Raw genomic sequence first — 26165 nt, forward strand, 5'->3', positions numbered from 1 at the left:
ACTCCAGTTCCAGGCAGGGCTAACCCTGTGGGAAACTCCTCCAGTCCCTGCAGAAGGCTGGTGTGGGGAAGGACTGACAGGATTAAAACAGCCCATGATGAAGACAGACTCCATGGGAAGATGCAAATAAATGCAGTAGAATCAAAGAATTAGACTATACTGTAAAGACCCGATTCATACAATATAAACGTAAGTAAATCTGTAGGGTAAATGGCACAGAGCTTTCTAGTACCTCCTGCTCAGTCACAATAGGGGTTTGGGTGATTCATGAGCTCAGTTTCAAACTGTCAAGGACATTTTTTGGAAATCACAGGTCATCAGTCATCAAACACTGCCCTGTTTAAATGCAATGCTGAGAAAGTGATCTGAATGGGCCTGAGACCCTGCATTTCTAAGAAGCTCCAGGAGATGCAGGTTTTGCTGCTCTGGCACGACAGTCTGAGTCACAAGGAATGAGGAAGTCGGCAGGGGAAGGGGGACAAGCTGAGAGTGAAGAGAGGGGTTTATAAGAAAACATTACATAAAAAAAGAGAAAATATAGAAAACTAATATTTTTGCATATTATAGCAAGGTCTAGTAAGCATCTGTAAAAATGTATTATCCAAGTAAGAGCCGTGAGCAAAAACAAACAAAATCAATCTACCTCAAGAGCTGGAAAATGCTTTAGTATGGCTCAGGACTCTCTAAAATGATCAAATCAACCACAAAATCATCTAAATGAAAAATGCAGCCCATGTTCAGGATCTAACCAGGAAGCCTAGCAGGCTATTTACAAGCTGATTTTTTTTTTTTTTTTTTTAGTTTTTGGCTGTGCTGGGTCATGGTTGCTTTGGGTAGGCTGTCTCCAGTTGTGATGAGTGGAAGCTACTCCTTGTTGTAGTGCACGGACTTCTCACTGAGGTGGCTGCTTTTGTGGCTGAGCACAAGCTTTAGTAGTTGTGGCACGTAGGCTCAGTAGTTGTGGCGCATGGACTCAGCAGTTATGGCACACAGGCTCAGTTGCTCTGTGGCATGTGGAATCCTCTTGGTTCAGATCAAGGATTGAATCAGTGTCCCCTGCATTGGCAGGTGAATTCTTCTCCACTGCACCACCAGGGAAGTTCTGGCTCTTTATTTTCACTTGTCATTTCTTCCATGGGTTAAAGTCCTGCATAGTATCTACTACACTTTCCTATTGATGGTAACTCCCAGGAATTGTGACAGCAGAGGAAACGAGGGAAAGAGAATAAAGCCCACTTCTGCTGGGCTGGTTCACTCCCACGTCCCCTCCCCACCCACAGCAGCCTCTCTCAATCAAATCCAACACCAAAGTGGCATCCTGGAGTGACAGGGGTGGGGACCTGTGAGCAGGAGAGGAAACCTAGGATGTACACAGGGGGAATGAGATGGCTTCATGAACATGCTGCTCGGGTTTCATCACCCCACACAGAAATGAAGCTAATGGAGATACTGTGTCAAGCTGCTGCAGTTATTAATTCAGTCTCCAAATTTAATTTTCCCTCAAACATTTTAGAATCTCAATAATCCTATGATTTGCAGGGTTTAAGAAGGAAGAATAAGAATCTCTTAACGTTCATAAGTTATGCTACAGAGTTTCTTAGATAATTCATATTCTATGGCTTTGGGGAAAATTTAAGAGAAGTGTAAGTTAACAGAATTATATTTACAATGGAAAATCTGACTGACACGTTGTCTGAGAGTAAACAAACATTGCCTTCAGAGCTTTCAGAACAAAACTGTATCAAAAACTGTGCTTAATGTTTCCCTGACATGGCAGTTCACCTTCTTCCTGACCTACAGTGGAACTGGAAATAATTAGGACCACCTTTTGCCCTGTGACTAACTGAAGCTGCTCTCTGGGTAGCATTTGGGGATTAAGTTGAGTATTTATTTTTTTTCATTTTCATGTTACAAGGCTATCATTCATTAAATTACAGCTATAGTCCACTAGACGGGTCTGTGGTGGTGAGAGTTTTAAAGAGAAGTTTTGGTTATTTACAGAGTTGTCTTCTGTGTGTGTGTGTATTGGTTCCTGGTTGCTCACACCTGTGTACTACTCACTCACCCTCTCATCCAGCAATCCATCAGTACCCTCTCTGTGCCCTGCAGAATGCCACTTTCTAGGGAACAAAGATGAAAATAAGATGCTTCCTGATTTTAAAATGCTTCAAGGTACTGTGAAATACAAACTGCAAATTACAAAGCATGCCACAGGTGCTATCTTTTAATTTAATTATGATAAAATTCACATAACAAAAGATTTAACTACTTAACCATTTTATTGGACAGTTTGGTGTTCAGTACATTCACATTATTGTGCAACCAAGCTCGAGAGTTTATTTATTTTTTTTTTTTTAATTTTTTTATTAGTTGGAGGCTAATTACTTCACAACATTTCAGTGGGTTTTGTCATACATTGATATGAATCAGCCATAGATTTTTTGCCTCATAAAACTGATATTCTATACCCTTTAGACAAACAGCTCCTCATCTCCCCTCCCGTAGTCCCTGGAGACCACCATCCTACTTCCTATCTTCTTGAATTTGACTGCTCTAGGAAACTCACGTGAGTGGAATCAGTTTAATTTCTTTTGTGTCTGGTTTATTTCATTCAGCAAGATGTCCTCAAGGTTTATCCATAGGCCAGAATTTTCTTCCTTTTTAAGACTGAATAATATTTCATTGTAAGGATTTAGTTCTTTCCAACTATTGCCTGCTATGACCACAGGTGTACTGTAAATGCTATGTGAAAAGAAAAGATAAAACACTGAGGAAGAATTGAGAGTCTCAAAGGTGCATTAGAGTCACGTCAGAAAATGAGGAGACTTTCACCATCCTGATGATGGAGGGGACGAGTCTCTCAGGCTGAGGAGCAGACTGCACACTGGAAGCTGGGAGGACATAGTGTTTTGGGAGCACCTACACACGACCTGAGTGCAGGGGTGTGTGTAAATCAGGAGACATACTGGCCGCAGAGGGAGATGGGGCGAGGGCTTCCTACCACCTTGTCTGTTCTGGTTTAGTCTCTTCTTCAAGAGTCTGCCCTGGTCCCAGTTGAGGATCCCAATCTGAGCATGAAAGGAACATCACCAGCAGACATGGATGCTGGCAGGTCCAGGTTACTAGCCTCTCTGTCATCTCCAATGTGAATCTTCCTTGCTCCCTTCAGTTTGCTTTCGACTCTGAGTGAGTCTCTGGGTCCTGTCTCCATCTGGGGCTCTGGTTCCTCACTCGTGACTGAGTCGTGATTCTGGCTCTTCTGTAGTGGCTAAGAGCTCAACCCACAGCCTCTACTGGAGTGGGCTTGGGGCTGTGCTGTGGTTCTACCGGCAGCTCACTCAGGCCAGTAAAGTCAGATCTGTGTTTCAGAAAGAAGCAGTCTGCAGGGTGGGGCAGGGCGATGGCAGTTCAGTATCGGTGAATGAGGACAAGTCTACGGGAAGGGCCAATGGGGAGAGGAGGAGGCGGCAACCAGAGGGCACCATAGGAAGAGGAGGAGATCTCAGAAACAAAGAAGAAAAGATGGAAAGGAGGAAAGGTAGGGGATATTGGGCAGTTAGTGGCAGGGAGCCAGGGCTGACTTCCCAGACTTAGTATAAATAATCAGGTGTCCTGTAGAGTGTCCTGGGTCAGGTTAAGATTGAGCCCTGGAGCCCAGGACCCATCTACCATCAAGAGGGAGCTCACTCCACAGGGAAAAAATTGCTGGTATCCCCATTCCATGGTCAGTTTCCAAGAAAGATTCACCTATGATGTCACTGATCTAATCTGCATCCATTAGGAACAGAGTCCCCCTGACACACTGACACGGAAGCCAAGAGCAGATGTGGTGCTAAATCTTTAGCTGGATTTTAAAGGGGAAAATGGCTTAAACTAACCTTTTCTCTTGGGTCAATGAGCGTGTCCAGGTTCTTCAATACCAGAGGCCCATCCAGGCTGTACTTGACGTTAACATAAGTAAAGTAAATCCTTCCTTCATGAGGCCAGGATGGTGGTGGACGATACTCGAGTTCCCAGGGTGCTTCTTTCTCAAGGTCTGTATATTCAATCCCCCTTTCTACTGAAATCATCTGAAATGCATATGACATCACACGAGTTAGTGTCAGACAGTCTTGCTTATGAATTTTAGAGATTGCAAGTGAAACCTTCTGCTTTTATATCTTCACATTAGCTTTTATATGGTATAGAATATCTCAGGTCTCAGCATCCACAAAGGACAAAAGTAGGGGCCTTTTGTCTTATGGGGCCTTGGGTGATTTGCAAATTTGTTCATCATCTTCATCATCTTTTACTTACAACTACTTCCTTCAACTTTATATTAAAGCTAAAAGAATTAGAGAAATAAATGTTTAAGATTTTATTGCTCGACCTTTCACATCTGAATTTTTAAAAAAGAGAATTTTTTCAAAGAAAAGAACACTTATGGACACCAATTAAAAAAGTGTGGTTACAGAAGGGCCACATGTTACAGATGAGCAGGACTGGACGGTCATCAAACCTCATTTTAATAATTAGTCACGTTCTACTCTGTTAGAAGACCGAAATGAAAAGACTTCATTTTTATTGTTTTTCTCCCTTTAGGAGAAGGTGCAAATATTCAAAAAGTGTATAATTTACATATTGATCAAGGCCTCTGAAACAACTATAACTCCACATCTTTGAGAGCACATTTTGAGAGACAGCTTATCCTACCAGAAAGAAGGGTTTCCAGCAGTTTCAGGTGCTCAACACATACAAGAATAAATGATAAAATGTGTTGGGGGGAAGGCAGAGGAAACTATTAATTAAATAAACAAACCTCAAAATACTGACTTCTTTTTTTTTTAACCAAAAATGAAGAATTACCCCTTAAGAAACAAAGATAAACAAGCTGCTAAGAAATTAGCTCATATTGTCTCCAGGTTTACATGACCTCCCTCCTACAGAGACATTTATTATACTTAAGGATAATCTGTGACTATAAAACCTGTTGACATTGAGCACATAAAACTGAGAAAAAGATGTATATATTTTAATTAACATTAAGCAGATGGAGAAGAATAAAAAAAAAATCCCTCTGTTAACAATGATGCAAAAAGGATAGTTTTACTATTTTACATTAAAATTGCCTTTATTCCATTTAACAGCAAGGAGACTTGAAAAGACTAAGAATGGAAAGACAAACATCACCATATTCTCAACTTCGGTACTTTGCCTGATACACCACTGGAACATCCCCGTAAGTGTGATGATTAGAGACAGGACCAGGCCAACCTCCTCAGGATTCAAAGCTAAATGAGGAAGAAGAGGAATAGTCAGTCTCCTTCTCCACCCCCTTACCTAGTCCCTTCTGTCACTTTATGAAGAAGACTTCTTTATTTTTATAATTTTTATTGGAGCATATTTGATTTACAAAGTTGTGTTAGTTTCAGGTATACAGTAAAGTGAATTAGCCACACATATACATAAAATCCATTCATTCTAAAATTATTTTCCCATATAGGCCATTACAGAGTATTGAGTAGAGTTCCCTGGGCTATATAGTAGGTCCTTAATAGTTATCTATTTTATACTAATATATAATAGTGAGAAGACTTCTTTATGACATTTTAATCAATTGCATGTAATGATAATGTTACTCATAATAATTACTGTCTATTGATTGGGACCATAATACAGTGAAAAAAACACTATGAATTTAGAAAGAATTAGACAGATGATTTTATTAATCTCAACTGGATTGACATACAGTTGACAGTATTATATGGGTGAGGATCATGTCATTATTCAGACTTTCATCATTACGGCTTCAATTATCATTATGTAATCTCACTTTCTATGTCGAATGTAGCTGCAGTTGAAATCACAAAAACAAGGCAATCAATTCTAGGAGCCAGTGCTTTTAAATCTAAAGTAGTACTCTCATTTTTCATCATTAAAGACTATGATTTGGAGTTATTACTATGAAATAGTTAGGAATGGTGAATTCATGTCACACATGCCCAACCTGCTAATCTTGTACCCATACAGCAGTGAGGATATTGATCTTTGCTACAGAGAATCTTTCTTACCCTAATGTACAATTACCTATAACTAAGAGATCCAGGTAGACCTAAAGCTAAAACCTAAACTCTCATTTGTGGAAAAAGTTTAATAGAAAACTTGATTCTACCCTCCCAACTACAGGACATTACCTGGAATGTTCAGAATGTCATGTTGCTACAGCTGTGTAGACCTCAACCCATTCAAAGAAAGATGAAAAGATAAAAGGTTTCAACAAGGACCTACAGCAAATAAATATACAAAGAAAGTACCCGAAGCAATCTATAGATTCAATGTAATCCCTATCAAATAACCAATGACATTTTTTTACAGAATAAGAACAAAAACCTTGACAATTTGTATGGCAACACAAAAGACAATGAATAGCCAAGGCAATCTTGAGAAAGAAAAATGAAGCTGAGGGAATCAGGCTCCCAGTCTTAAAACTATACCACAAAGCTTCAGTAATCAAAACAGTATGCTACTGGAACCACAAACAGAAATATAGATCAATGGAATAGGATTGAAAGTACAGAGATAAACCCATGCTCCTATATCACTTAATCTATGACAAAGGAGGCAAGAATATATAATGGAGAAAAGACAGTCTCTTCAATAAATGGTGCTGGCAAAACTGGACAGCTACTTGTAAAAGAATGAAATTAAGACACTCCCTAACACCATACACAAAAATAAACTCAAAATGGATAACAGACATAAATGTAAGTCCAGACACTATAAAACTCTCAGATGAAAATAGATAAAACACTCTCTGACATAAGCTGAAGTTGTAACTTTTTGATCCACCTCTGAAAGTAGTGAAAATAAAATAAAAAATAACAAACAGGACATAATTAAACTTAAATACTTTTATACAGCAAAGGAAACCATAAATAAAATGAAAAGACAACCCATAGTATGGAGGAAAATATTTGCAAATGAAATGACTAACTAGGAATTACTCTCCAATATATAAAACAGTCCATGGTTCTATATCAAACAAATAACCCAATCAAAAAATGGGCAGAAGTTCAAAAATGACATTCTCCAAAGAAGATATACAAATGGCCAAAACAGCACATGATAAGATGCTCAACATCTCTAATTACTAGAAAAATGCAAATCAAAACTACAATGAGGTATCACCTCACACCAGCCAAAATGACCATCATCAAAAAGTCTACAAACGATAAATGCTGGACAGGATGTGGAGAAAATGGAAACCTCCTACCCTGTTAGTGGGAATGTTAACTGGTATAGCCACTATGGAGAACAATACAGAGGTTCCTTTAAAAACTGAAAATAGAACTACCATGTGATCCAGCAATCTCACTTCTGGGTATATATCCAGAGAAAACCATAATTTCCCCCAGTGTTCATTGCAGCACTATTTACAATAGCCAAAACATAGAAGTTGGACATAAATGTTCACCAACAGAGGAATGGATAAAGAAGAGATGGTATATATACACAATGGACTATTACTCAGACATAAAAAGGAAGAAATAATGCTTTTTGCAGCAACATGGATGGACCTAGAGATTCTCATAAGTCAGATTCAGAGAAAGACAAATAGAATATGATATTGCCTATATGTAGAATCCAACAAAAGGCTACAAATGAACTTATCTACAAAACAGAAATATACTTACAGATGCAGAAAATATAAGGGTAAGGGAGGGGAGGGAAAATTGGGAAGACTGACACACACACACACTACTATATATAAAATAGATAACTAATAAGGACCTACTATAAAGTGCAGGGAACTCTGTAATGACTTATAGGGAAAAGAAGCTAAAAAAGAGTAGGTATATGTATAACAGATTCACTTTGCTGTACACATGAAGTGCTGTACACTAAGACAACAGTAAAAATCAACTATACCCCCATAAAATACTTTAAAAATAAAAATAAAAGAATGGCCCAAGTGAGTCAAAGCAGGTACCCAAGGCATCACAGATCAGCTGGAACAGGCACGTTCATACCTGGCCTTTGTTCCTGAAGATTCCAAAAGCCAAAAAGAAAAATTCTTTCCAATAGGGCCATTTATCTGAAGTATTATTTAAAATGAAAATTACTAAAAACATGCATGCAGCCCAATGTTCATGAGGTAGAAAAAAAGAATCCAAAAAAGGGGGATATAAGTATAACAGATTTGGGTTTCCCAGGTAGCTCAGTGGTAAAGAATCTGCCTGCTAATGCAGAAGACACAGGTTTGATCTCTGGGTCGGGAGTGGCAACCCACTCCAGCATTCTTGTCTGGAAAATCCCATGGACAGAGGAGCCTAGCAGGCTACGTCCATGGAGTTTCAAAGAGCTGACATGACTTAGAGACTGAGCACACAGTAACAGATTCACTTGGCTGTATATTTGAAACTAATACAACATTATAAAGCAAATAAATGCCAATAAATCATTTTTTAAAGGTCTCAACAAGGATCTACTGTAAATAAATAAATGGAAAAAAAGATAAAAGTTCTCATCAAGATGCAAATGACTTCACATGGACCACGCTGTGGAGTCACATGCTACAAAACCTTTAATACAATTCATTAGAATCAAAGAGTATATATTAGACAAGTGGCAAGAGTTTAAATTAATAACTGGAAATGAAGCTATAAACTGTAAGCATTTCATAACTATTCAGATTTACTTACTATCTGCCAGAATCAGGGCCACAAAGGCAACAATAGTGACAAAGATGGCACAGATGACATCCAGATACATAGTGAGCTGTTGGGACATCGTCAAAAGCAGGAAACAAGCCTCTGGATTTGTGAACCATAATATAATGAATAAACATAAAAACCATGTTAGCTGCTTCTAATGAAGGAGAGCATTTTGCTTAGTTAAGCATTTACACAAGGGGACAGCAAAGTTACACATTCAAGGAAACTGAAGATTCCAGAAAGCTAGGTTCTGACAAAGACAACATATAGCACATATAGAATCTGTCCAGTGGCTTTGTGAGAAGCATGCACTGAAAACTTCAACTCACTGGTTATCAACAGAAATACAATCACAAGGAAAAAGAGGGAAAAAATTCTAATCCACACATTTCCGGCAGTGCTAGACCTCAACATGAAGGTCATCCTCTCACATGTCGACTATTCCCAGCTCTCTGATAGCAGACAGCATAGCTCACATTGTTTCCAGCACCTTCTGCACTCATCACACGACCCTACATGTGTCTACTTTTAGGAGCCAATATCTAAAGGACCATCAGCTAACAGGATCTGCATGCGGCTTTTTAAATGCAGTCATTATCTTCAAAACAGAATAAAGATTTTAGAGACAGGCCAAAATTTTACAGACTTAGTGGGAATTCTGAAATTTCTTCCTAGAAAAAAATTCACTGATACAAAGTATGATGAAGTGGGTGGCAAATCAGGAAATTATATTCCTCAATCACATCTGCCACCCTGCATACTCTGAGAGGAGAGTCAATAAACTAAAGCCTGTGGGTCAAAAACAGCCACCACCTGGTTCTGTAAGGTTTTACTGGAACACAGCCATGGCCATTTGCTGACATATTACCTTTGCCTGTCTTTGTGCTACAACAGCAAAGGTAAGTAGCTGCAATAGAGACAGTATAGTACAAAAAGTCTACAATATATTCTACCTGGATCTTTACAAAAAAAAAAAAAGAAGTTTCATAACTCCTGCCCTAAAGAAAGAGAAAACCATAGGGCACAGTGATGGAAGGACGAAGGACAATGCAAACAAGGCGGGGGAGAAAAGCAGGGGGTGATGGCGAAGAGGGGCGCACAGAGGGATGCTGAGAGGAAGGGGTGGGGGAGACAGGTGTGCAGAGGGGGATGGGGGGTGGCAGAGAGAGAGGTGGGAGCAGCCAGGCCACCTGAGAAGAAGGTCAGCCCTCAGAAGGCAGCAGATCTCATCCTTTGAAATCATCTCCAGAAACTGACAGACCTGAGTGCAAATCCTGGTGTGAGTCGAACAGTTTCTGAAACTTGTGTTCGGCTTTGTACGCCCGGATGGTCCTGAGTCCTCGGAGAGAAGATGCTAAGTGAGAAAACACTGGACTCTGTGCTGGGGAAGCAGAGACAGACAAACAAGAGAAAGTTAGGAAGACTGGATACAAGGAAACCACTGCCTCCCAGGCTCTGTGGTCACATGTCCTGCCAAAGGGCACACCCAGGGCTTCCTAGAGGGCTGCCTAGGGAAGGAAGCTGCCCCTTTTGGAGAGGATCCTCCATGTGACCCTCAAACTCCTGTTCACACCAACCTTCACTTTAACAACCTGGAAATTAAGGATCCTCTTTGAACCCACCTTTGACCAAATTCAAATTGAAACTAGATTTATGTAAAGGAACTCTTTATTAATTAATTCATCAAGGTCCTCTCAAATACACCTCCCTCCAAATTCTTCTGGCATCTCTCTATGTGGAAATTGTTCACAGTGTTTTTTAAAACATATTGAAGGATAGTTGATTTATAACAATGTGTTAGTTTCAGGTATATAGTACAGTGAGTCACTAATTTTTTCTGATTATATTCCATTATAGGTTATTACAAGATACTGAATAAAATCCTTTGTGCTTTACAGCCAATCCTTGTTGCTTACCTATTTGACATGGTAGTGTTTATCTGTTAATCCCATATTCCTAATTTATTCCTCCCTTCCAGTCCCCTTTGGTAACCATAACTTTGTTTTCTATATCTCTGAGTCTATTTCTGTTTGGTATATAGTCTTTTACTTTTTAGATTCTACGTATAAGTGATGACGTATCATATTTGTTTTTCTCTGAATTACTTTACTAAGAATAATATTCTTTCCATCCATGTTGCTGAAAATGGCAGTGTTTCATTCTTTTTCATCACTGAGTAATTATTCACTAATTTATTAGTCAGTGGCATTCCAAAATTTAATTCATTACAGTCCTCACCACACTGAATTTTGATGAGCTACCTGAGTGCTGTCTCCACCTTAGACAAGTAGCCTAAGGGCTGGGATAGAGTCAGTACATCCCCCACCCTGGACCAGAGCCAGACCCAGGACAGGGGGAGACGAGTAAGGGAGCAGACAGTCTGCCGTCTCCCCCATCCTGGGACTCTCCCCGCACCTGCACCAGGAGTCTCTGTGTGATCACAGAGCACCCGGTACTTCACCGCCCTTGTGCCCACAGGACCCAGCAGATGGAGTCTGAACAGTCTTGACTTCCACTCCGGGAACCTGATGGGTGTTTTTATAACTGCCTGCTGGATACATGTCCTGGTGTTTGGAGGTCACTGTGGCATGTGACACTCACACCACCTTTTTAGAATCCAACAGTGGCCTTGATGTCCATTCTCTTTTGAGTGACTTCATGTGGCTTGGGGTCTGGTGTCACCTGACTGGTCATTCGTTTCCTGTCATCTTCTCTAGGAGCACACTGACCACGAGCTCCAGGGTCGGGCTCCTGCCCATCAGGGAACAGGTGGGCTGCAGGCTGCTGGGCAGGGAGGACCCCTCAGGGTTCTCATTCCCCACCGTGAACGAGGCTGTAACTTGCTGTTGTCAGTGGCAGACTGTGACACTGTGACCTCTGTCCGGGATGAGTGATAACTTGTGTTTTATCAGCAGGAAATATCGACATCACCTTGTTACCTGTGCATCTCCTGAGAAGAGCTGTTAGTAAAACCTGGGTGTTTAAAGGAAGTTAAGATCACTTATCTTACAGGAAGCTATGGAAATTTTATAAAATGAAAGGGAAAAAAGTCAAGGGGGAGAACTCCAAATTATTTTCAGGGCCTGACTCTTTAGCCAAACATCCAAATGTCTGTCTGGGTGACAGTGTAGTCAGTACCAGAGTGCACATGGGCACTGCAGTGGGGGTGGGGGCTGGGGTACAAGGGGGCAAAGACACAGAACCTTCTCAATGTTTAGGGTCCCTGGTTCTACCAGCAAGGAAGGAGCAGGCTTCCTCCTGTGAGGCACTGGAGCTCAGAGGGTGGGAACCCCTGGCTGGGGGAGGACAGCTTGGGCTGGAGGCAGTTGACCATCCACTGGACCCTGGGGCTCTTTCCACCTGGGGGTGTCTGACCAGGAATCCTAACTATTAGGGCCCCACCTGTGACACTGACTTAAAGGGAAAACCTTCTCTGAACCTGATCAAACATGTCCCCTTTATACGTTGTTCAGGCAAAGACCTGAAAGTGATTCAGTGGTGCTGTGCGTTTGATCATACAGTTGTGTGCCTGTGTTCTCATTTCAGCATCCACACTGCTTTCTGTCTTCATTAAGTTGAATAACATTTTATTTTAGCTTCCTATAACTTTGCCCTTATAAGAGCAACACAAACACAGACTGAGCTCAAGCTCCAAATAAGAGAGGCTGGGACCTCTGTTCAGGCCTTTTCAACACCCCAGCAGGTGTCCCAGTCCAACCCCAGGACTCAGTCTGGAAGCAGGGTGCTCACAGGGATGATGCAGGTGAATTCTGGGGCCATCACCCTGTCAGAAGGATGCCAAGGGTCCAGCTCCAGAGGGCACAGAAAACTCACTAGAACCACTCTCATTTCCACAACAAATGTGGTGACATCAACACTACTCATCACAGACAAGGCTTCTGAGCAGGAAGCAGACTTGACTGTTCACCCAGGGACAGTCCTGGAATGAACTCTTCAGCAAGGCCTCCCTCACCTGCTTCTCTGTCGGGAGATCAAAGCTGCAAGTGATTCCAGCAGGGATGGTGGGCAGGGTCGACTTTAGAAACCAGGTGTCATCTCAGCCTTGAACACCTGGGAACCAAACATCCTACCACATACCTCACCTCATGCCCAAGAGTTACAGTGGGCCAGAGGGAACGCACACCTGTGAAAAGCCATCCTGTTTCTTTCAAACCCCACTTAGGGCTGAGCAGGATGCCAGGATGAGTGAATGGGAGGGTCTGCAAAGACAATTAACTCATACAGGGGAAGAGAGGATGTCAAGGCTCTGGTATTATGTTGCCCAATGTAACATCCTTTTTCCCACAAACACTGAGCTCACTGTCCTGAAGCAGATATGTAACAGACATGGCATCACTCAGCAGTCACAGACACGTGTAACTTTACATTTCGTGTGACTGACAGCTACATTTTCCACAACCCTGAGGACACTTGGGAACAAACCCCACAAGGCCAGCACAACTTCCCTGGCAGGGGGAGGGAGGGAATTGCATGCAAGGACCCTGGGCTGACAGCCTTCCTGCAGGTTATCATTCATGCTCTGTGAGACCTGCTAGTTGTTGTTGTTCAGTCCCTAAGTCATGTCTGACTGTTTGTGACCAAAAGAACTACAGCACGCCAGGCTTCCCTGTCCTGCACTCTCTCTCAGAAGTTTGCTCAAATTCATGTTCACTGAGTCAGTAATACCACCTAAACATTTTATCCTCTGTCATCCCCTTCTCCTGCTTTCAATCTTTCCCAGCATCAGGGTCTTATCCAATGAGTTGGCTCTTCAGATCAGGTAGCCAAAGTATTGGAATTTCAGTTTCAGCATCAGTCCTTCCAATGAATATTCAGGACTGATTTCCTTTACAATTGACTGGTTTGATCTCCTTGCTGTCCAAGGGACTCTCTAGAGTCTTCTCCAGCACCAAAGTTCAAAAGCATCAATTCTTCCATGCTCAACCTTCTTTATGGTCCAACTTTCACATACATACATGACTACTGGACAAACCATACCTTTGACTATACAGACCACTGATATCTCTGCCTTGTAATATGCTGTCTAGGTTTTTCAGTTTTTCTTCCAAGGGCAAGTATCTTTCAATTTCATGACCATGGTCAACATCCACAGTGATTTCAGAGCTCAAGAAAATAAAGTCTGTCACTGTTTCCACTTTTTCCCCATATGGGATCCCCATCATGGGATGGGATTGGATGCCATGATCTAGTTTTTTGAATGCTGAGTTTTCCCCATCATGGGATGGGATTGGATGCCATGATCTAGTTTTTTGAATGCTGAGTTTTAAACCAGCTTTTTTCACCCTCCTCTTTCACCTTCATCAAGAGATTCTTTAGTTCTTCTTTGCTTTCTGCTATTAGAGTGGTTATCACCTGCATATCTGAAGTTGTTGATATTTCTCCCAGCAATTTTGATTCCAGCTTGTGATTCATCCAGCCCAGCATTTCACACGATGTACTCTGCATGTAAGTTGAATATGCAGGGTGACAATGTACAGACTTGAAGTACTTCCTTCCCAATTTTGAACCAGTCTGTTGTTCCATGTCCAGTTATGACTGTTGCTTCTTGTCTTGCATGCAGGTTTCTCAGGAGGCCGGTATGGTGGTCTGATATTCCCATCTCATCAAGAATTTTTCAGTTGTTGTGACCCACACAGCCAAAGGCTTCTATGTAGTCAATGAAGCAGAAATAGATGTTTTTCTGGAATTCCTTTGCTTATCTATGATCCAACGGATGTTGGCAATTTGATCTCTGGCTCCTCTGCCTTTTCTAAATCCAGCTTGCACATCTGGGTGTTCTTGGTTCATGTACTGTTGAAGCCTACCTTGAAGAGTTTTGAACATTACCTTACTAGCATAGAAATAAGTGCAACTGTGCAGTAGTTTGAACATTTTCTGGCATTGCCTTTCTTTGAGATTGGAATGAAAACTGACTTTTCCAGTCCTCTGGCAACTGCTGAGTTTTCCAAATTTGCTGGCATATTGAGTTTGCAGCAAACTAACAGCATCTTCTAGGATTTGAAAGAGCTCAGCTGGAACTCGATCACCTGCACTAGCTTTGTTTGTAGTGATGCTTCCGAAGACCCATTTGACTTCACACTCCAGGATGTCTGGTTCTAGGTGAGTGATCACATCACCGCTGCTGCTGCTGCTCAGTCGCTTCAGTTGTGTCCGACTCTGTGCGACCTCATAGACGGCAGCCCACCAAGCTCACCCGTTCCTGAGATTCCTCAGGCAAGAACACTGGAGTGGGTTGCCATTTCCTTCTCCAATGCAGGAAAGTAAAAGGGAAGTCACTCAGTTGTCCGACTCCTAGCGACCCCATGGACTGCAGCCTACCAGGCTCCTCCGTCCATGTGATTTTCCAGGCGTGAGTACTGGAGAAGGGTGCCATTGCCTTCTCCAGATCACATCACTAGTTGTTAATATTTTCTTATTTCTTCTTGTTCAAGGTCTGGTGTCTTTGGCAGTGGCCTGCAAGTACTTTATAAGTGTCAAACTCAAGAAATTCTCATACCGCAGAAACTGAGAGATTTAGAACACTCACTGCCCAAGATTAAATAAGTTAACCTACCTAAGTGGTAGAGCAGATGTCAGACCCGACTCTGTTTTATTCCCAAGTCTGTACCTGTGTACTAAGTCATTTCAGTCATGTCTGATTCTTTATGACCCTATGGACTGCTGCCCACAAGTCTCCTCTATCCATGGAATTCTCCAGGCAAGAATACTGGAGTGGGTTACCATTTCCTTCTTCAGGGGATCTTCCCACCCCAGGGATCAACCCTGCATCTCTTACATCTCCTACACTGAGAGGCAGGTTCTTAACCACCAGCGCCACCTAGTTCAGTTCAGTTCAGTCTCTCAGTCGTGACCAACTCTTTGGAAGCCCCTTATTCCCAAGGCTGGGCTTTTATTCACAGCTGCAGTGTCTCTGAGGGAGAATAATCAGGGTTAAGGATGCCCATGTGTGAATACATGCATTTTTCTTCAGACTTCATTATTTATATTCAGAAAACTCCCAGATCTAACTCAGCTAATAACTAACAGCCTTTGCCATTACCGTACGTCTTATTAAGCACCAGAGATTGAACAAAGTTCCTGGGAATCTTGTATGAGAACATCTTAAAACAGCAGACTTAAGGATCCATGGTCTGAATACACCTGAACAATGTGCTAACCCACTGCAAACAAAGCCTGTGGCAGACATTGCTAGTTGATCACAGCAGCCTTTCAAACAGAATTTGCATGTGACTTCATCATTCAGGCACTGCTAAATGCGGAGTGGACCAGACCATTAAAAAGAATGAAATAATGCCATTTGCAGCAACATGGATGGACCTAGAGAGTGTCACATGAATGAAGTCAGACAAAGAGGGAGAAATATCATATGAAATCCTTTATATGTGGAATCTAATAGGAAATTATACGAGTGAGCTTACAAAACATAAACAGACTTGTGTACTTAGAGAACGAACTTATGGTTGCCGGGGGAAGAATGAGAAAAGATAGGGAGTTTCGGATGGACATGTACACAGTGCTGTATTTAAAATGGATAATCAACAAGTATCTACTAAGTAGCACATGGAATGTTAAGTGCAACCTGGATGGGAGAGGGGTTTGGAGTAGAATGGATACATGTATATGTATGACTGAGTTCCTTCATTGTTCACCTGAAGCCATCACAACGTTGTTTGTTAATTGGCTATACTCCAATACAAAATAAAAAGTTTAAAAACAAACAAAAAAGAATTGGCTAGAGAAACACAATCAAACGCCATCTAGGTTTTATGCACTGCTCTGTGACTATTGCTATGGTCAATTTTGCAAAAATGTTCTCAATAAACCCATTATAATCAGCTGCATATTCATCATTCAGATGAAAATGTCAGCCTAATCTTCTAGAGGCAACTAGGCAGCAGGATCTGAAACAAAACCTCAGGACTTCAGTAGTCCTTCAGAGCACAAAGAAGAAGCAGGTTTATGCCTTCTGGCCACAGCAGTCAGACAAGTGAACTTACAAAACAGATGTCCTTACAAAACAGATGTATGGTATCCTTCCTTTTGCTGGTGGTTCCAGCAGTGACCTTAAGATATACTATCAGTTACTATTTAGAGAAAACAGCAGTGTTATTATTTATGGCACAGACACACCACCTAGAGAGAGAACATAGACAATTCTAATCAACTAGCCACCACATGTGGTTATCTGGGGTGTGGAGGAGGGGGTATCTGGATTGAATTTACAGTCTAACATTCCTGCAGCCTACTAGGGTACCAAAAACTCCATTATTCCACAGGGATGGGGCCAAAGTTTTCAGACTCTTCAGATGAAACACTGAGAAAATCCTGTACTGCTTCTTCATAAAAAAGGCCTCAGGAGGTGCCCTTCACTCCACTTCTGTGTGGAGAGGAAATCTTAATCATATGTTCCTTCTGGAATAACCCCTCTTTGAATGTACCAGAGATCTGCTTTTTCCAACAAGACTATTGAATGACTCCAGCTCATGTGCACCCTCAAATCATAAACATCTGAAGCCTTGTCTACACAGAAGACTGGATAGAGCTCATCACTTCCTCTTCTGCCTCTCCAGGTCCTACCGTGCTACCAAGTCACATCAGCAGAACGCCACACACCTGGACTCCACTGCTCCCCATCCATTGAAACACCTCACAAGACCAGACTTCACAGGAGTTCAGCTAGTTCTCTTGATGAGTGAAAACTTCTAAAGCTTTTATAAAACAGATGATCACTATCCTTTCGGCAAATAATTAGAATAAGTATCTCTTAAGCATTTTTTATTATTAAAAACAAAGCACACAAATGCCACAATAAAGGGAAAAATCTCCTTTGACTGGATGAACTTAGGTTTTTTTACACTTGGTAGATACAAAGAACAATGGGACTCATATTCTTCTCCTCTTGGCTTGGTTTCTAGAAGGTTAAGTCGGTATTAATTTGTAACAATTATTCATGATTATTATTACAATTATTCTCTGATATAAACATCTTCCTTCCTTATTTTTTGGCTATAGTTCTTATAACTTTTTAAAAAATATATAACAATTCTACTTTTATTTTTTAATATTGATGAAATATGTACATTAATAATCAGATAAATTCAATTATTTCATATCCTTGATTACCTATAGAAGGATTAATCATAAAATGCATTCTCCATTATTATTATTTTTTTTTTTTTGGCTGCACTGTGTGGGATCTTAGTTCCCCAACCAGGGATTGAAGTTGTGCCCCCTGCATTGGAAGCACAGTCTTATCCACAGGACCACCAGAGAAGTTCCGGTCCCTCATTATTCTACAAGTAGGAAACTGATTGGGATAATAAACCAAATGCCTACCAAACAAATTCCCCGTCCTGGGTCCTCCTAGGGGAATGTTTTTCATATCGTATCTCATAGAGCTATTCCCATATAGCATCATTTATATGAGAAGTTTTGAGAAAGGAGGAACCACAAACAGTGTGGGATCACTCCAAATACTGGTGATGATAAAGAATGAAGCTGAAAATAATAGGATTTATCTTTTCAATACATTTAACAGTTGCAACTTACTTGGACATGTAAATGAATGCATTTTTCAAATATATCACTTCTGACATACCTTTCCTTAATGTCTCCTTTCCTTTTCTTAATCTTTTACTATCCTTGTCATCTCTAGTAGGAGAAGAAAAAATGTCATCTTCAGGAGAAGAAAAACTCCCATTTTCCTTCTACATTAGTTCCAACATGATGAAATGTTTCATTTTTAAGGAAAGTATTTATAGAGTGGATAATCTGTTAGGCAGTATGTCATAAACAAGACAGAATGGTCCCTGTCCTCACTGTGCTCACATTCATCTTCTTTGTGCTAAAATGCAAAGCTGCAGCTGACTTGTTAAGGGCCACACTGACTCACAGTGGCCATCACATTCAATTACATAACGTCAACTAGTGAGAAATTCCTGAAGATAGACTCTCTGGAATTTCAGGGGTATGGTTAATTACAGCATAAATGGAAGCCAGCCTGCATTGCCGTCCCAACCTGAGAGCCCCAGTACTCACCTTCAGATTCCAGGCGTTTCACATCTCGTGATGTCCTTAAGAAATACCACTGGACAACAAAGAAAATCATGCCGAAGGGAATCACAAGTATAGCAACCCAAGGAATCACAGCCACCATGACACCCATCACTCCAATCACAAGTAGAAATGTCTGAAATCGCAAAAATAAATACAGAGGGCTCCTTAGGAAGGACACTTTTCAAACTTTAATGGGCTGTTTTGTTAGGATTAAACTCCTTCGCTCGAAAGACTTGTTGAAACAGTAAGGAATGCTTTCGCATCCTAAGAAATAAAACTATAGGAGGTCCTCATGATGTTTATTATATGAACCAAACACTATGATAAGAACTTTCTCAGTATTCTTGTTCACTTGCTAACTTGAGCCTGACTTTTTGTGACCCCATGGACTGCAGCACACCAGGCTTCCCTGTCCTTCACCATCTCCCAGAGTTTGCTCCAACTCATGTCCATTGAGTCAGTGATGCCATCCAACCATCTCATCCTCTGTCATCCCCTTTTCTTCCTGCCTTCAATATTTCCCAGCATCAGGGTCTTTTCCAGTGAGTTGGCTCTTTACATCAGCTGGCCAAAGTATTGGAGCTTTAGCTTCAGCATCAGTCCTTCCAATGAAGAGTCAGGGTTGATTTCCTTTAGGATTGACTGCTTTGATCTCCTTGCTGTCCAAGGGATTCTCAAGAGTCTTCTCCTAACCACGGTTCAAAAGCATCAATTTCTCAGCACTCAGCTTTCTTTATGGTCCAGCTGTCACATCCATACATGACTACTGGAGAAACCATAGCTTTGACTAGATGGACCTTTGTTGGCAAAGTAATGTCTCCGCTTTTAATACACTGTCTAGGTTTGTCATTGCTTTTCTTCCAAGGAGCAAATGTCTTTTAATTACATGGCTGTAGTCACCATCTGCAGTGATTTTGGAGCCCAAGAAAATAAATTCTGTCACTGTTTCCATTGTTTCCCCATCTATTTGCCATGAAGTGATGGGATTAGATGCCATGATCTTTATTTTTTGACAGAGCTCCCACAATTAGGAGTCCAGAAGCATCAAGGGGTGAGTTTCTAGATGTCTCCCTCCCCTGGGTGACTGGAGGACACCCAGGAGGGGAGGGCTTCAGGCCTGACTCACACCTGTACCTCAGGACCTCAAATCTATCCCGTTTGTTGAAGGGAAGAAGGGAGAGAGGGAAATATCCTCACCACCTCACACACACCTAACTCACAAACTTAAAATCCAAACAACCAGCAATATATCCTCAGACCCTACATTCCAGATGGACCTCTCTCCTGCTTCAGTCAAACTCCTTCCAAAAGTAGCCTGTCTTCACCTCAACTCCCTTCACACCTCCTGGATTTGCAGCCCTTTGCAGTCTGGCCTCCTCCCATCTGAAGCCTATTCCGCGAGTCACCAGAAGCCTCCTGATTTGAAATCAACTGACAATTTTCCAGGGACTCACCCTGTTATTTGAGTTGAACAGACTCATCCTTCCTTGGCTCCCCAACCTAATTCCTCCTTTCTCCCTTGCTATTCATTGTATTCTCCTCTCCTCCCCTTTCTCTCTGCTTTCTCTTTGAGTATCCAGCCTTCTTATCTTGACCCCTAAAAGTGCTTCACTCTCCCTGGGTTTTCATCTTCACGGATTCAGCTACTACCTGCTCAGTGGAAAATACACAGGCTCCTTGCTCATCCCAGGTCTCTCCCTCGAACACCAGACTCTTACTTCCAATGACCTGCAGGACGCCTCCACCTTCAACTTCAAGATAATTGAACTACAGGGCAGAGCTGGGATTGGAAATCAGTGAGACTAGAATTTTATCTCCTCATTACTGAGACTGGATCCTACAGAAATCAGGTAGCATCTATCTCTGTCCTTCTATATGTCATGCAAAAATATGTGACTATTCTGATTATGACCACTAACTGACCATATACTAAGCACACGGAGGAAACCCAACCTTGGCCTAGCTTGTCATTAACAAAGATACAGAGCCTTTCACAAAATCTGTTCAAAGTTATTCACAATCACTGTTAAAATATAACACTGTTTTTAGGGAAGATTTGTTTCTGGGGATAAACTATGTAGTTAAACTCAGCAGGATGCGCTTATAAAATAAGTTTGCTAAATCCACGGCTGATTCATGTCAATGTATGACAAAACCCACTACAATACTGTAAAGTAATTAGCCTCCAACTAATAAAAATAAATGAAAAAATAAATTAAAAAATAAAATAAAATAAGTTTGCGGAAGAGACAAAAAAAAAAAAAGAACAAACAGACATCTCTGCAGTAAAAGCACTCTGCCTCCAAATCTCAGCTTAATTCACACTGGTAACAGTGAAAGCCATGCCCACAAGCTACACCGTCTGCAGTCAGATATTGACTGCTGCATTTCTGTGCTCAGCTTTTGATAATGCATTTCACTTCTGAAATTAACAATTGGAAAGAAAATGAAAATCCCCCACAGATTTAATCACTAAAAAGTTGACAATATTAAATAACAGAAAAAAACACTCCACATGAGCAACAGTACTGAACAAAGAAATGAGAGCTGAGATGACCCAACATCATTCTTTAGAGCCTCAAATTCGCAGACAAAACAAAGGCTGGATAGACAGTATCCCTGTAGCTCTCTCTCTCTTTTTTTTAAGACCCCCTTAAGACAGAGCAATCAACTTGTTAAAAGAAAAACTGCCTACAAAAACAAAAGACATTTTATGAGATGGCTTTGATCGTGGAATTGAATTACTGGCTTAAAGTCTTCGTATCTTCAATAACTGCTCTCTATTGTACTTGCTGGACTTCCCAGGTGGCTCAGTGGTAAAGAATCCACCTGCCAGTGCAGGAGATGTGGGTTTGATTCCTGGGTCAGGAAGATCTCCTGGGCAAGGAAATGGCAATCTGCTCAAGCATTCTTGCCTGAAAAATCCCATGGATGGAGGAGCTTGGCGGGCTATGGTCCGTGGGGGTCACAAAATACTTGGACACAACTTAGTAACTAAACAACAACAACATTGTCCTTGCTAAAGTATGAATTTCACCTTATTTTTACCACTTTTCTCTTTGTAAGTAACCACACCTGGCTTTATCCAAATAAAATAGAGCAGTAAGTATTTGTCCTCCGTGGTAATACAATGTATCAGCTCGTGCTCAGTCATGTCCAACTCTTTGTGACCCCATGAACTGTAGCCCACCAGCTTCCTCTGTCCATGAAATTCTCCATGCAAGAATAGTGGAGTGGGTTGCTCTTTCCTCCTCCAGGGGAATCTTCCTGTCCCAGGGGTCGAACTCACATCTCTTGCATCTCCTGCACTGGCAAGCAAGTTCTTTACCACTGAACCACCTGGGAAGCCTGACACAATGCATAATTTAGTTAATCTAGGCTATCTTTCCATGAGAAGTAATTATTTCTGTATTATGAAATGTGCTCACAGTAAAGGGAATCTAGTGAGACACCTGGAAAGCAGAGGGAGAACCACTTGCCCAGCATGTCACTGCTTCAGACCAACCTTGACGTGACTGTGTAGCCACTCCTGCCCCAGGAGTTACTCGTGTTAACTCAGCCTCCCAATCACAGCTACACCTCTCTCTCACAAGCATGACCTTACAGAAGGTAACAGGACACATCACCAGGCTGAAAGGCCCACCCTCAGCCCCTCTGAAATGGCCTTGAGAAACAGGCACTCTGCTATTCTCTCTGAGAACTCAACAGAATTGGTACATTACCTGGATGAAATCTTGAAATATCTGGGGCAGCAAGTCATCCATATGCCCAATGTCTTTGGAGAAACGATTTAAAATTCTTCCTATAAATAAATAAATAAAATAAAATTCTTCCTACAAGAACAGGATATGAGAAATTACTCATTTCCTCAGCTAGGAAACAATTCACAACAAATCAAAACACTATTTTTAATAGCGTTAATAATACATATAGTTATATGTATTTAGGGACTTCCCTGGTGGTACAGTGTCCCCAGTGCAGAGGACATAGGTCCAATCCCTGGTCCAGGAAGATCCCACATGCCGCAGAGCAACTAAGCCTGTGTGGCACAACTACTGAAGCCCCTGTGCCTAGAGCCTGAGCTCCACGAGAGAAGCCACTGCAATGAGAAGCAGGAGCACCACAATGAAGAGCAGCCCTGCTTGCTGTAAGTAGAGAAAGCCCATGCGCAGCAACAAAGACCCAATGCAACTATATATAAATAAATCTTAAAAAAAAGAAAGATGTCTATTAAAAGACATCTATTAAATATTTAATGTATTGGACTTCCCTAGTGGCTCAGTGGTGAAGAATCCACCTGCCAATGCAGGAGACAAAAGAGATGGAAGCTCAATCCCTGGGTTGTCAAGATCCCCTGGAGAAGGAATGCAAGGATTCTTTAATATCCGCAAATCAATCAATGTAATACACCACATTAACAAATTGAAAGATAAAAACCATATGATTATCTTAATAGATGCAGAGAAAGACTTTGAAAAAATTCAACACCCATTTATGATTAAAACTCTCCAGAAAGCAGGAATAGAAGGAACATACCTCAACATACTAAAAGCTATGTATGACAAACCCACAGCAAGCATCACCCTCAATGGTGAAAAATTGAAAGCATTTCCCCTGAAATCAGGAACAAGACAAGGGTGCCCACTCTCACCACTACTATTCAACATAGTGTTGGAAGTTTTGGCCACAGTAATCAGAGCAGAAAAAGAAGTAAAAGGAATCCAGATGACATGGTCCTCTACATAGAAAACGCTAAAGACTCTTCCAGAAAATTACTAGAGCTAATCAATGAATATAGTAAAGTTGCAGGATATAAAATTAACACACAGAAATCCCTTGCATTCCTATATACTAACAATGAGAAAACAGAAAGAGAAATTAAGGAAACAATACCATTCACCATTGCAACAAAAAGAATAAAATACTTAGGAGTATATCTACCTGAAGAAACAAAAGACCTATACATAGAAAACTATAAAACACTGATGAAAGAAATCAAAGAGGACACAAACAGATGGAGAAACATACAGTGTTCATGGATTGGAAGAATCAATATTGTCAAAATGGCTATTCTACCCAAAGCAATCTATAGATTCAATGCAATCCCTATCAAGCTACCAACGGTATTTTTCACAAAACTAGAACAAATAATTTCACAATTTGTATGGAAATACAAAAAACCTCGAATAGCCAAAGTAATCTTGAGAAAGAAGAATGGAACTGGAGGAATCAACCTGCCGGACTTCAGACTCTACTACAAAGCCACAGTCATCAAGACAGTATGGTACTGGCACAAAGACAGAAATATAGATCAATGGAACAGAATAGAAAGCCCAGAGATAAATCCACGAACCTATGGACACCTTATCTTTGACAAAGGAGGCAAGGATATACAATGGAAAAAAGACAACCTCTTTAACAAGTGGTGCTGGGAAAACTGGTCAACCACTTGTAAAAGAATGAAACTAGAACACTTTCTAACACCATACACAAAAATAAACTCAAAATGGATTAAAGATCTAAATGTAAGACCAGAAACTATAAAACTCCTAGAGGAGAACATAGGCAAAACACTCTCCGACATAAATCACAGCAAGATCCTCTATGACCCACCTCCTAGAATATTGGAAATAAAAGCAAAACTAAACAAATGGGACCTAATGAAACTTAAAAGCTTTTGCACGACAAAGGAAACTATAAGTAAGGTGAAAAGACAGCCCTCAGATTGGGAGAAAATAATAGCAAATGAAGAAACAGACAAAGGATTAATCTCAAAAATATACAAGCAACTCCTGCAGCTCAATTCCAGAAAAATAAATGACCCAATCAAAAAATGGGCCAAAGAACTAAACAGACATTTCTCCAAAGAAGACATACAGATGGCTAACAAACACATGAAAAGATGCTCAACATCACTCATTATTAGAGAAATGCAAATCAAAACCACAATGAGGTACCATTACACGCCAGTCAGGATGGCTGCTATCCAAAAGTCTACAAGCAATAAATGCTGGAGAGGGTGTGGAGAAAAGGGAACCCTCTTACACTGTTGGTGGGAATGCAAACTAGTACAGCCACTATGGAGAACAGTGTGGAGATTCCTTAAAAAACTGGAAATAGAACTGCCATATGACCCAGCAATCCCACTTCTGGGCATACACACTGAGGAAACCAGATCTGAAAGAGACACGTGCACCCCAATGTTCATCGCAGCACTGTTTATAATAGCCAGGACATGGAAGCAACCTAGATGCCCATCAGCAGATGAATGGATAAGGAAGCTGTGGTACATATACACCATGGAATATTACTCAGCCGTTAAAAAGAATTCATTTGAACCAGTCCTAATGAGATGGATAAAACTGGAGCCCATTATACAGAGTGAAGTAAGCCAGAAAGATAAAGAACATTACAGCATACTAACACATATATATGGAATTTAGAAAGATGGTAACAATAACCATATATGCAAAACAGAAAAAGAGACACAGAAGTACAGAACAGACTTTTGAACTCTGTGGGAGAAGGTAAGGGTAGGATGTTTCGAAAGAACAGCATGTATATTATCTATGGTGAAACAGATCAACAGCCCAGGTTGGATGCATGAGACAAGTGCTCGGGCCTGGTGCCACTGGGAAGACCCAGAGGAATCAGGTGGACAGGGAGGTGGGAGGGGGGATCAGGATGGGGAATGCGTGTAACTCTATGGCTGATTCATATCAATGTATGACAAAACCCACTGAAATGTTGTGAAGTAATTAGCCTCCAACTAATAAAAAAATAAATTAATTAATTAAAAAGTAAAAAAAAAAATAAAAAATCCCCTGGAGAAGGAAATGGCAACCTGCTCCAGTATTCTTGCCTGGGAAATTCCATGAACAGAAGAGCCTGGTGGGCTACAGTCCATGGGACCACAAAAGAGCCGGACCTGATTTAAGAATTAAACAGCAAATTTAATATATTACAAATTCAAATGAAGTAAGCTGATTTCTGTGTAAAAAGAAAGAGAAAACAGGATGATACCTAAAGAGAAACAAAACTACCACCAAATGGCAGTGGCTGGGGAGTTGAAACTGAGCCCTGATTTTTAAAAGAACAGGGGAATCTTGTGGCAGTATCAAGAAGGGTTGGTGGATTTCAGAATGTTCCCTCCCTTTAGATCCATCCCATTTAAGACTCAATCCAAGTGCTAAATTGGTAAAACAGTTGCAAAATACCTAAATTAATCTGAATGTTACACTAACTTTGCTTTAATTATCAAGATTAGTTTTCCCAAGTGATACTCTTTAAATCAACATAATTATAACCTCTCTGTATTTTTTTTTCCCCTCCAGATCATTCACAGCACCCCACATTTGGGGAAACTGTGAGTTTTGACCATTTCCAAGTTGTGAG

The 26165-nt window shown here is 41.0% G+C and overlaps 1 protein-coding gene across 1 annotated transcript in view; it reads right to left on the bottom strand.

The window, feature by feature from the left end:
* The window catches only part of LOC122447590 (ATP-binding cassette sub-family C member 4-like), a 134194-nt gene that overhangs the window by 37012 nt on the left and 71017 nt on the right, over positions 1-26165 (bottom strand). Inside the window, 6 exon segments of the mRNA XM_043478288.1 lie at positions 3879-4070; positions 5170-5270; positions 8682-8792; positions 9955-10074; positions 18753-18903; positions 22493-22572. Of these exon segments, the coding sequence (XP_043334223.1) occupies positions 3879-4070; positions 5170-5270; positions 8682-8792; positions 9955-10074; positions 18753-18903; positions 22493-22572 (755 nt within the window).

This window comes from Cervus canadensis, chromosome 9 (genome assembly GCF_019320065.1).
Source record: "Cervus canadensis isolate Bull #8, Minnesota chromosome 9, ASM1932006v1, whole genome shotgun sequence".
Taxonomy (NCBI): Eukaryota; Metazoa; Chordata; class Mammalia; order Artiodactyla; family Cervidae; genus Cervus; species Cervus canadensis.